Raw genomic sequence first — 12,974 nt, 5'->3', positions numbered from 1 at the left:
GGGCCCGTACCTAAATGTCAAAGCTAAAGGCGGGATACAAAAAAGCTCCTTTCTTTCATTGGGGGATAGCTAGGCTGCTCCTCCTACTTTGGTACCAACTAGTCAACGACTGGGTAGTATCGCCATCAATTTAATAAATCCTTACTTTCACGGGCTGCTCTGGACGCCGTTCTCCCTGCTAGGCGGGACTCGTCATCCTAGAAAAGGGCGGGACCAGAAGCGTAGATCTCCTCATTGGTTCTGCCGCCCGCCTCTCTACCCTCTAGCCCCATGTTGATTGATTCGCTGGTCCGTCGACCTCATGTTATGCCTCCCGCCGATTGGCTTATGCCTGAAAGGAGGCGGGGCAGGGCGCGGAGGCTGCGCGCGGGGACGCGGCGGCGGGGAGGGACAGATCTGAAATTATTTTTTATTTCTTTGTTTCCTAGTCGGGCGGGGGGAGAAAAAAAAAGAGGGAGAAAGAAAACGGGGACAGGGGGGAAAGGCGAGCCAAAAAAAAAACCAAAACCGGGAGACCCGCTGAGACTCCCTCCGGCGGGTCCCCTCGGACAGGCTTGGATGTTGTCGCTGTGACCCGGGCGGGGCAGGAGCGGAGAAGGAGGCGGCGGCGGCGGCGGCGGCGACGGGGGGCAGCAGCAGCAGCAGCAGCAGGCGCCACCACCACCGCCGGGCCAGGCCGGGTTGGGTCTCGCCGGGCCGGACGGGAGGATGAAGCGCCGGAGCGCCGACTGCAGCAAACTCCGGCGGCCGCTGAAGCGGAACCGCATCACTGAGGGCATCTACGGCAGGTATGGCCCGCACCTGCCTCGCCCCGCCCCGGCCTGTCAGTGGCATCGAGGGAGCCTCGCCGGTCCCTCCTTCCCTCCTTCCTTCTCTTGGCTTTGAGGTGAAGCAGGGGAGGGGGCGCCTTCGCCGCCTCAGCCCCCGACGGGGCTTCCTCCTCCTCTTCCTCCTCACACGGAGGAGGACGACAGGCGAGCTTGGCGGGACTCCGCTCATCCCCACAGAAACGCACACGCGCACCACTTTCGCACGCCCCCCCCCTTCATTATCTCCTCCACACACCCCAATTGCTTCTCCCCTCATGCAGCCACTTCCCGCCCTTTGTCCGCCCTCGGGCTCCCCTCAGGGCCCCGCTTCTTTGGCGCTCTGGGCCATTGTCTTCAGAAGAAGCAAAAGTAGCCCCCTCCCACGACGCCCGACACTTCTCTCCTCCCAACACCTCCCCTCAAAACGCTTTGGGGTAGCCCTGAGTGGGCCTTGCCTCCTCTCTCTCTCTCTCTCTCGCTTAATAGTTACCTCGGGTCCCTCCTCAGCCTTCCTCTGAAGCAACGTCTCTCTCCCACGTTTCTGCCCCCCCCCCCCCCAGAGTCCGCTCAGACTTGGGGTTGGCACCCATCCTGCCGACATGCATTGGGGGCGCCTTCTTTCATTTTACTGCCTCTGTATGATGGCCTTTCTGCTCTTAAGTCAGGCTGCAGCACAATAGTGGGATGTGACCCACAAGTAGAAGACTGATGCTTAGGAGCCTTCTCTCCCCCCCCCAATGCCTCACATTGGGAACCCTCCCTCTAGAAACCTCCCTTTCCCTCTATAACAGATGTGGTGAGCCCTACAACTTGCATCATCCCTGACCATTGGCCAAGCTTGCTGGGCCAAAAGTTCCCCACACTTTGTCTATACTCACATCTACACTGACAACTCTTGCTTTGAGGCTTTCACAGGGGCAATCTCTGTTGACAGATTTCCCATCCCATTACTCTCTTGTGAAGCCACAGCCTAGCCCCCACCCCAATGTGTGTGCAAACACACACACAGGCTACTTGTTCTTGCACTTTATCTTCCCATGCATCCGTTAGAACGTCTCCAAATCATTGCTGATAATTATTGTATTTTAATGCTGCAACAAAGACAGGACAAACTATTTAGTGACACACACACAAATGCTTTGTGGCCTCAGAAGCTTCACTTCTGGCTCAATTTCCACCTCCCCCAAGATAGTTGTCTTTAGAACTTGGTTCCCCTTCTCCCAATTGTGGGAAGCTTTCCTCTATGATCTCTCTAACAACACACACACCCTTTCTCTTTTTAAGAGGCTTAAATGAATGATGCTCTGCATTCTATTGAAATATCCCCCCCACCCCTCTTCCCTGAAACCACACCTCCTCTTTGGTTGCCATTTCCTCCGCACCCCACAACTCTTGCAATTTAAGTGTTTCTAGATACAGTACCAGACAGATCGTCCCCCCTCTAATCCCTTTCTCTTAACCCGTTCCATACAACCTTCCCTACAATTCTAGTGCTCTTCCAGTCATTTTGCTCCCACACCGTCATTTGATGTCCTCACCCCAGTTGTGGTTTCAGTTACATCGACTACCCTACACTTAGTGGCCTCCATTCACTGTTTTTCTCCACATAGATGAATACCTTTCCCTAGAATGCAATCACACCCATCAGTTGGGCACCCACAACCCTGACTATTCTTGCCCTTAAGAGTTTCCTCATTTATATTTTACTTTGAAGTCACACTTTCCATAGAGTGGTAGTCCTGTTTGCTCTCAGTTTTGTCACTCACGCTACTCTAGATTGGTACTATATTCTGAAGCCCCATCCTACTTCAGTTGTGTGGCCTTCCACCCACCCTTCAACAACCACTGCCCCTAACTCAAAGGTCCTTTAGGCTTCCACTATTATTTTCCCTCCTTTGTATTTCTATTGATATATTTGTCAGACTGCAGTTCATTTGTCATCCTCTGCAGTGATTGTCATACTTCTATTCCTGCTTGTCCCATCCAATCAAACTTCCTGCCACAGTGCTCAACCCTGCCCTGCATTGACAGCCCTACTCTTAAGAGTCTACCCCACACACATTGATATACCTTTCCCTAGGATCCCCTCACACAATGCACTGTATCCCAGACACATACTGACAATTCTTGCTGTTAAGAGTCATCCACCCACTGTGTCCTTGTCCTCTGCACTGACAGAGATCCCACTTACCCCATACTCATTTGAGCCACTTTTACAGTGACAGGCCTGACTCTCAAACCCTGCCCTCGCAAATTCTGCTGAAGTCCCCATTCCACTGGCTATGCACTTGCACATTGATAGTCCTACCCTTAAGAGTTCTCCACCTTCTGTGCCATGACAGACCTACAACTTCCCCATTCATTATGTTTCCCCCACCCAGACCAAGCCAGTGTGTCCAGTGGTCAGGGATGACATGAGTTGTAGTCCAACAATATCTGGAGGGCCACAGATTCCCCATGTGCTCCAAAGGACACCCACCCATGCACATATCTTCCTCTAACACACCTTTCACAGCAATGAGGAAGGCCCTCCAGAAACTGGCAGTCCTCTTTTACCCCACACCAGATAGGCTCTCAGATTCTCCCTTGCATTTGTTTTTACTGCCACAATTTCTTCCCATGTCCCTAACTACCTTCCCACTGTGCCCTCTTATTGAATATATGCTGAATACTCCCACAAGTATGTGATCAAAACATGTTTTTTAACACTGAAGCCCCTTCCTGCCCCTTAGGACTTCCAAACAGTCTTTCAAATGACTGACTTCTTCTCCTTGTGATGTCTCTTCTTAGGCCACTATCCCTTTTTCATTTAACCTTTTCTGTGCTCATCTTAATGTTTCTTTCAGTCCCGTCACGCTATGCTATATTATATCGCTTCATGAATGAAAAGTTTGCCTGATATGTTCTTGCCTTCTTTGTGAATACTCATATCTATTCAGGAGATGCTCTGATTCACACCTCCTTCCCAAGTTGTGTTATTTCACTTTCTTTTTGTGTCGTCTTCCATTTTTGTATGGTGACTTATTTTTAAAGCTGTGTCAGAGTGAAAGGCAATGATGAAGATATTGTTCATATTCTCTGGTGAGTGGGTCCCAGGATTTTCCATGGCTATTTCCCATCTGCTATTAAATAGGTCTTGGGGAGCTTCTTTTTTAAGTTAGAGAAATGACTGTTGGCTAGAGCCATCTCTATTTACCTTGCTCTATTTACTTCTTACAGCCAGGACTCACAGTTTCTGGTTCATCAGGTGTTAAAATTATGCACAACTTGCAGAAGTGCTGTTATGCTGTCAGTTTGTACAATTACAAGGGGCCTAATAGATGTGAAATTTTGGCAGACAAAATTGCAGTTGTCATTGACAAAGCCTAAGAAACTATGTTTTTATTGAGACTTTGAAAAGAGACCAAGCAAAACTTCAGCTTAATACCCAATGTTATGCAGTTTATGACTTCTGCCTTCACAGTAGCCACTGACTTAACCACATGGGCGTAGCTGTTCCCCCAAATCAATGAAAATAAGTTAAAATACATAACAAACTAAGGTTCTGCCCGCCTAACAAAAGGCCTACCCCCCATACAAAAATCCTGGCTACGTCCATAAAAGGACATCTTAAAGAATACCGTAAATTGGGACAAGACTAAACCATGAGAAATTGGTTTTCCTCAAAGACTTTGCCCAATTGAAGTCACAATTTTGTTATAAAAAGATAGCATAAGTGATTGCTTAAGAACATTAATTACTTTAATACATGTGTATACAACTTTACACACAAACACCAGAACAGTGCTTCTCTGTTACTTTTCTTACTGTACAGCAAGCAGCAGGATTTTATCAGAGGTGGGGTTTGGGCCTCCCAACAATTTAATGTTAATTTACCTGTGTGTAGAACTAGCCACTGAAGTGTAAATTCTCTTTGTTAGCTATGAGTATTACAAGCTGTCCCATTTGAGCTCAAGCTTATGTAGATCAGCTTTCCTCAACTTTATGCCTTCCAGAAGTGTTGGGCTACAAAACATTGTTTTGCTATCTTCAACTGATGGAAGTTGGAGTCTCAGAACATCTGGAGGGGATGGCAGTGGAAGATGGTTACATGTTTTAAAAATAATGGAAGGAAAAGACCAAGGAGACTTTGTCCTTTGCACATGCTGGTGAATAACACAGCAAAAGCCAGTGCTAATCACATATGTACTACAGAGGGTTGTGTAAGCCATAGGAACATGGCCCCTGCTCTCAGTGTGTGGTGGTGTGGCTTCAGCTTTGTGGATCCTGCTTTGCAAGGTCACAGCAGTTTATTTTAATTTAGCAGTTATGCCCTTTCTGCAGATATGAGGCTAATACAGTCAGCTTGCCTGTTGAACATGTGTAAGCTGGTCAGCATGTGCTACAGACATTTGGTTAATTTATTAAGCAGATTAATTTGTGACTTTAGCCTTTTTCCTGCATTTCTTAAATCCTAATGCAGCAGAATATATTCCTTGTGTTTTATTTTCCCCTGCCAATAGCAAAATAGGTTTGTTGGCTTTATTTTGAATATTCCTGCAGAGATGTTGGGGGTGGATGAACACAGCACAGTTGCCTGAGGGTGAAGGGAAAAGACTCCCAGGCCCAAAGAGGATCTGATAAAGTGTGTCAGAAAGACAAAATATTAGTAGGTCACTTGAGGAAAGTGTTGCAGGTCTGTATTACATTGTCAGACTTGCCAGTTCACATTGATGTTTGTGATAAACAGTAGCATGTTGAATAAGCTATCAGCTTTCTCGGTCGTCATATTTCTAGAGTAGATTGCACTGGCTTCCAGCTGAGGTGGATGCATAATATCTCTGCCTGTATGAGGTTTGGTATAAAGCAGCTAATGCTAAGGGATTGTGAGAAGTGGTTGCTTATTAGTAACTACCAATTAGGAGATATATTCACTTACAGTATTTCAGGTTGTGAAAGAGAAACATAAGATTCTGTAAGGATTTAAAAAAATAATTACCCTTTTCCAATTATTAGAATTATTAATGTCCACAGCCCTGTAAATTTGAATGCTTGTTGCTAGTTGACTTTTTCATTTCTAGGAATGGTGGTTTTTTTGTTTTTGTTTTTGTGTTTTACTTTTAACAAAAGCTCTTGCTTGATTTTTTTTGGGGGGGGGGGGTTGAAAGATTGGTGGTGTTTCTAGAACACCCAAAATCTAAAATTTAGCAGGATTGAGCTTTCTATCCAGAGGATGCTTCTGTTGTGCTCCTGCTGCTGGACCTTGGGGTCCCTTCCAACTCTACAATTCTATGATTCTGTGATTCATTGAACTCAAGGGGATGTACAGAGACTGTGGGTAATTCATCTTATCCTCAAAGCAGTGCTGTGAAGTAGATTAGGCTGGGCGAGAGTGACTGCCCCAAGGTTACACAGTGAGCTTTATGGTAAAGTTGAGTTTTGAACTTTGATCTTGCTGGCCATAACCAATTCTCTAACCACCTGTATATCTTACCAAAGTTCCCAGTTCAAATGTTACTTCAGATATAAACTGAAAGGGTGGCTGTAGGCAAGCTGCAGTAGGGGATATACTGACATGCTTTAAAGAGCTGTTGTAAAGCTTCATGTGTAAATGTATGTGGAGGACTTTGAATGCTTTAAAAACATTACATAAATGCTAAGTATCATTACTAAAAATAATATTATTTCTACCACAGCCAGTTCTAGAGCTGGATTTTATTATTATTATTATTCTTTAGTATTGTTTTGGTATCCATTAATTTGAAAAGTTTAGACATCTATACTGAGCTGGTGCATATTCATTTAAAATCTGGGATCCAAGGAACTATTTAGATTCATCAGAGGACTTTATTCATTTATAAAATGTCAAACATTTTCTAGGTGTTGTTTATACACACACACACAAAGTCCCTGCCCACATGTTTGCAACCTAAAAGACACATTGCAGAAGGGAAAATGATAGGGCGGGATAACAAAAATAAGGAAAGTAGGCACCTGTTCTTACATAATTGATAAAATGACCGGATGGGATGGTCATTGTTTGGGGAGGGGAAGAGTCAAGTGGTAATTGCTCCAAGCCAAGCTGATGAAGTACCCTGTGCCTTCTCACCTGGCCTTCTACTGCGGCAATGTAAATGTGCCCAGTATAATTTTTGAGTTAAATAGCTGATATCTTCCCTCTCTTAAGAGTTTTACCAACTCCTCTCAACTTCCAAAATAGCCTGCTATGTGGTCCACCCAGTAGGAAGGGGGTGGGTCTGCTGCTCAAGAAAAACAAGTCTGAACAAATTCCATGGTCTCATGGGACTAGTTGTGCAGGTTTTCAACAGAAATATTTTTCTGCAACATTGCTTCTTTTGGGAAAGCAAAGCAACGAAAATGCAAGAGGTTGCAAAAGAAACAGGTGGGGGGGGGGGAAGAATCCTGTGCAGGTGATATTTAAAGAAAGAAATTGTACTGTCTTTCAAGTGTTCTTTACTTTGAATTCACTGTACATTCATTTGATCGATTTTTGCGTCAAGAAGCATGTGTGGGTGAGACTTGCAGTATCAAAGTGGGAAGGTAGTACACTATTCATTTTTTGAGGTGTGGGATATTCTTTCAGCAAGCAATCCCTAGCATATTGTAAGGCTTGCTCCAAACTTGGTCTAAAATGATTATGTGGTTATTTATAAGTTGACCCTGTGCTCCAAGGCAATGTATAATGTTTAGAAATTGAAAACAATAATCCAGATTTATTGGCAAGTTTTTATTACATTTTTTAAAAAAATAATAATTAGTGTTTCAAAATTGCATTCTAGATGTCAGAGACACATTGATTGTGTTCTGAAATAGCAAAATAACATGACATTGATCATGCTGTATCAAGAGTATTTAAATCCAAGTTTTTTATTTTAAGAATTTAATTTTCAATGCTTCCTTAAGTGGTGGATCATTAAGTAATTTCTTAGGCATTCTTGAGCCTGCTGGTCAAAATGGAGTTCTGCTGGTGGTGATGGTGGACTTGGAATTCCTTAGCAAAAGCAAAGTAAAGGGATATTGAATTCAGTTGTATGACTAAAACATTCTTGAAGGAGAATTTTAGATGTTCAGAAAGAGCTGAAAAGCAGATTGTTGAAAATCATGGGCCGTGATAATCTGTTGGTTCTATTTATAGTACACTTGGGATCTGTAGATGCAGTAGGTAGGAGCAAATACATATAAAACAGATATTTCTTTTTATGGTGAACACTAATGTACTGAAATTCCTGCATGGGTTTCTTCAGTGCAGTGTGTAGATTACAGTCCATTAATGGGCATTTTGTGCTTAAGAATCTTCTTTCTGTACTTTAGCCTGAATATCTTTGTCTAAATCGGGGCAGCCTGGATCCATTTTCAGGCCCCAGCACTGTCTAAGCTCAATGCAGCACACATTAGAGTATAGTGTCATTTCGGAGCCACCCCACCCCTCAGTCTTCTGAGTTCTAAGGGACGGATGCCCCAGTGGCTTCTGTGACACAAGATGGAGACATCCTTTCAGTGCTTGGGAGAATAATGTGTGCCTGACCAGCTTAGACGCAGAGCCTTGTGCGCAGCTATTGGCACTTCACATATTGCTGCTGCCCTGGCAGTACCACATTGCCCATCTGTGACTTGGCATATGCTGAGTGGCTGGATGCAGTACTGTTGGCCATCTTTTATCTAAATCCTGTTTAGAAACTCACATTTGTCTGTAGATTTCTTGTTGGAGCCATTGTGCAAAATGGGCTCCTGTTCTTGACGTGTTTTACCTTTAGGATTTAAAAATTCATTTTTCTACTCTTTCTAAAATATTCAGTTTCTTTTCATTTTTGGATAGCAAAAACATTTTGAGAGTATTTTCGTTGAGAAGTGAAACGCTTCAGAAATTGCAAAATACTCTGTTTGCATGGCCACTAAAATTTCTGATCAGTTTTTAGAAGACCCTTATAAATCATGAATTTCATCTTAAGTTTTCTGTTTCAGGAAGGGATTGTAATGGAATGCCAGAGGTTTTATTCTTCTTGTCATTTCCCAATGTATGTCTATGTATGTCCCCAGTACTGATGAATCATGCTGATTTTAGGGCTTGTTTTACCTGGACTGTAGCTTTTATTTCCTATTTGTCATTTCATTTCTTACTGACAGTTTCTACAAGCACACCTCCTTGGCAGACTGTAAATGCCATTTGAGAAAGAAGAAGCGTGTGCTAATGAGGATTAGCCTCTTTGATGCATATCAAAGATGCTTTTTCTTATTTTTTTTAAAATGCTCTTCCTCTTCTGTCCTTTCTTATATCACCTATCCTGCCTCTATAATCAGTAGGTCATGACATGAGAGGAATGCTGCATGTAATCACATTAGTCATGGTCTGCACACTTTCAAGTTAGGGTATTTTCTTGATCTGCCTTAAAGTAGCAGCAATCTTTATATAGTAGTATCATAGTTGTACATGAAATGTGGACTGCACAGTAGGGGAGCTACTTTGCTGAACTGTGTGGTAAAAGAGAGAAGGGGATGTTTTTCTTCCTCGTCACATCTGGACTCATGCCTATAAGAGTCTTTATCTAATTCTTTGGACAGCTCAGTCCTAAGGGACCACTTCAGTCATAGCACAGTGAACAAGGGGTATTAGTACAGTGGATCATAGGACTGGCTGGGAGAGAGCTGACCAAGATTCACAACAATTTCCCAACAGAATTTAGAAAAACAACAACATGTTCCTATACTGTATTTTTCTTCAACTTGTATGCAGACATAATGATAATAGAAAGGCAAGTAAATACTCTGGGTTGTAGCCAACTAAGCTTTATTCAGAATAGAGTAAACCCACTGAAATTAATGGACCTAATGGTGTTTCTGGCTTCAGTGGCAAGGCACTTAAAACATCAGTGCTCAGCAGGGGCGTAGGAAGGGGGGGGCAGTGGGGGCAGACAGTCCCGGGTGCCGTCACTGAGGGGGATGACATTCAGCACGCTGCCCGCCCACGACTCCCAAGCCTACCTCAAACTGAATGTCCGCCATGGGTGGCACAATCTGCCCCAGTGGGTGGCTTGCTCCGGCCCTGGCTGCAGGGCGCGCACACCGTTCTGTGCACCCGAGTGGCTATCCCGTGCCTGGGAGGGCTTTCTCCACGCCACACCCCCTTCGGGAGCGCACCCACCCTGGGCAGCGCAGGCATATGCTCCGCTGCTGATGCTCAGGACTTCAGTAAAGAACCATTTTTACTGTGATATTTACAGTTAGTTCAATTCAGTTGTATTAAAGACATACACTTAATTCCCTTTTCCTTGTCCACTAAGTGACTGCTCCCAGGGCTGAACTCCCTTTGATGGAGACATTCTTTTCTTGAAAACATCTGAAGTGTTAAGACACACTGTGGTGGTGCTGTTGCTGCTGCCATAAAGAACAACAGCCCCCCCCCCCTTCTAAAGGCTCTGCTGGTTTATGGTATATAATATTCAAATTTTGGAATAGAATTGAAGCTAAATTCAAAACAAAACAAAACAAAAACAAAAAGCCAATAGACAAATTTTATATTATGGAGTCTTTCAAAGGGATAGCCTGGAATGGTGATGAAGTTAGTTCTTATAATTCTCTTTTCTCTCTCTTTTTTTAAGAGGAAGAAGATGGGTGGTGTGTATATTTTCAGTGGGTGCTCTAAAACAGGTATCTTCAACTTTTTGAGACGAGCACTCAAACATGCAGTTGGGGATCTATTTATTACCATATATTTGCATGGTAGTGGTAGTGGTCTTGTTGCGACCCACCTTGGTTCAGCTGCTAGTGGGTCCTACTAGTGGATCGTGAACCACCAGTTGAATACCAGTGGTCTAAAGCAACTATAAATGAGCTGATTTCTTACAGAGCTGAAGTTTACAAGGCCTTGTCCTAGAAGCCTGCATTATATTCCATCTTACTGCTTCAGGTCTGCTGTAGTGTGGAAAGCTGGGGGTCCATCTTCTTGTGTAACCTGCCCATGATTGCTTAAAGCACACTTGTGTGGTCCTCTGTGGTGTCTCCTTGTCTAAAGAGTTATCTTCCAACATTGCTAAAAGCACCATTCAGCCCCAATTAGGAGGGGTTCACACTCAGAAAAATATATACCATATTGGTCCGAATATAAGCCGCATGTTTAAAATTCAAAGGGGGGGAGGAGACAATACCCGAATATAAGCCACTCCCTTAAAATTCCACAGGCACTCAAACCTGTTTCGTTTTACCATATGTCTGTTTCAGCAGTGATATCGTAAAAGCCCATTTTTGTAAGGTTGTGAATTTAAGCCACACTCTAACTTTTTACGGTTGGAATTGGGGGGGGGGGGAGTGAGGCTTATATTCAGGCCAATACGGTAATATAATTCTCCGCACTATTTCAGAATGCAAACATTAGAAATGCATGGATGAATAACCCAGCAAGAAGAGTTTGAACCTAGCTGCCTCTCTCTGAAGCTAGTCTTCTCTGTATTTGAGTTTTCAAAACTTGCAGTTCTTTACCTATATGAGCTCTAAAATGTACAAATGCCAGCATTACTGCACTAAATATCCTTTCTGAGCAGACGATAGATAATTTTGGAATGGTTGCCTGAAAACAGACTAGTATTATTGATCCTGCTTTCCCAGTATTATGTACAGTTGTGTTACTGTGTAGGCTTACGTTGAATTTAGGATGATAAAGAATTGCCCCTCAGTAAGGTTGGGCAGAGAACCTTTACAAAAACTTATTTACCTCCCCTTTTCTTAGGCACAGACTAGCAAATATAAGGAGGAGTTTTAACTAAATGCTCATAGACCGTGACATCATATTGCTCTGATATGAGGCAACTGCCTTTTTTTTTTAACTTCAATCTTTCTCTAGAATATTTGGGGTTGCCAAATATTAATTATTTCCCTTTGGCATTTTTGCTGGAACTTCCCTACCCCCATTTCCCCATCTAGTTAGTTAAGAAATTGGCACGTGCTACTTTCTAATTGCTTGTTGTCATATCTCTCATATGTAAAGAGTGGTGCTTGCTGCCAAAGCTGTGTGTGTACAATCTTTCAGTCATCTTGAGTTGATTGGGCTTTTCTGTTTTTTCTCCTTCTCGTTTGCCTGTATTAAAAGTCTTTATCTCAAAGTGACATTCTTCAATTTGATATGTTCTCTCCTTTTATTCTTTGCACTCTTAATTTGTAGCTGCTTATTTTTTTGTTAAAAATAGCCTTTGACGTCTCTATTCCTTGACACCACCTGTAATAAAGCCTTCATTTCATTGTTGATGCAGCTCTTTGTAACATTGCATAGCTTTGATAGCACTTAATGCCAATCTTCTGCAGGTTTAGTTTTGAGAGGAGTTTGAAATTAAACTGGTAGATTTTGATTTCCATTTTTATGTATTCTTCCTCTGTTAAAAACATCAAAAGGGTTTTGTGGAAATTTAAAGACTAACAAATTTATTATGGCATAAGCTTTTGTGGACTACAGTCCACTTCATCAGTTGCATGAACTGTTACCCTGTGTTGCAGGTGTATATCTATCTATCTATCTATCTATCTATCTATCTATCTATCTACACATTTGTTTGGAGGGTGGGGATTGTAAACAGTGAATGAATACATGAAAGAATGAGGTCAGAGGGAAATGAAATGGAGAAAAGTACAGTGACAAGTTGCTAATTAAAGATGTTAATTAACAAAATGGTTGTTGATAACAATGACATTCTGGCATTGGAATACCAATTAACACATATAATGTGCTAAACATTATTTGTCTCTGTTCAGTCCACAAGTGAATCTGTTGATGTATAGTAATTTAGCATTTTTTAATATTGCTTTTTTCCAGAATGGCCACTAAGGTCACATACAGAGTCACTTTCATCATAGTGTACCCTGACACTCCATGCTTGCTTTTTAACACACCATGGATTCCATGCTGTTGTCATATCCATCTGCAATGATTTCTTTATACTGGGGTTGCCAACATGGTGCCCTCCAGATTTTTGGACTATTGCTCCTGCATTCCCTAGCTGTTGACCATGCTAGTTTAGGATGCTGAGCATTGTAATCCACATCATCTGGTGGGTACCACATTGACAACCATTGCTTTATACAAACCGTGCTCTCAGATGCTTGAGTTTATCCTATTCCATATGGAGGAATAGCATAGATATTTAATGAACTCCCACAGATAATGAAAGCAATATGATAATC

General features: G+C 43.0%; 1 protein-coding gene across 1 annotated transcript in view; it reads left to right on the top strand.

Moving 5' to 3' along the window:
* Positions 1-430: 430 nt before the first annotated feature.
* The window catches only part of MACO1 (macoilin 1), a 60,271-nt gene continuing 47,727 nt past the window's right edge, over positions 431-12,974 (top strand). The window contains exon 1 of the mRNA XM_081016794.1: positions 431-788. Coding sequence (XP_080872920.1) covers positions 709-788 — 80 coding nt within the window. The 5' untranslated portion in view covers positions 431-708. The remainder of the gene's footprint in view (positions 789-12,974) is intronic.

This window comes from Podarcis pityusensis, assembly GCF_964106645.2.
Source record: "Podarcis pityusensis genome assembly, chromosome: 8".
Taxonomy (NCBI): domain Eukaryota; kingdom Metazoa; phylum Chordata; class Lepidosauria; order Squamata; family Lacertidae; genus Podarcis; species Podarcis pityusensis.
Note: the sequence above shows the minus strand (reverse complement) of the source record. Positions and strands in the feature narration are given on the sequence as shown.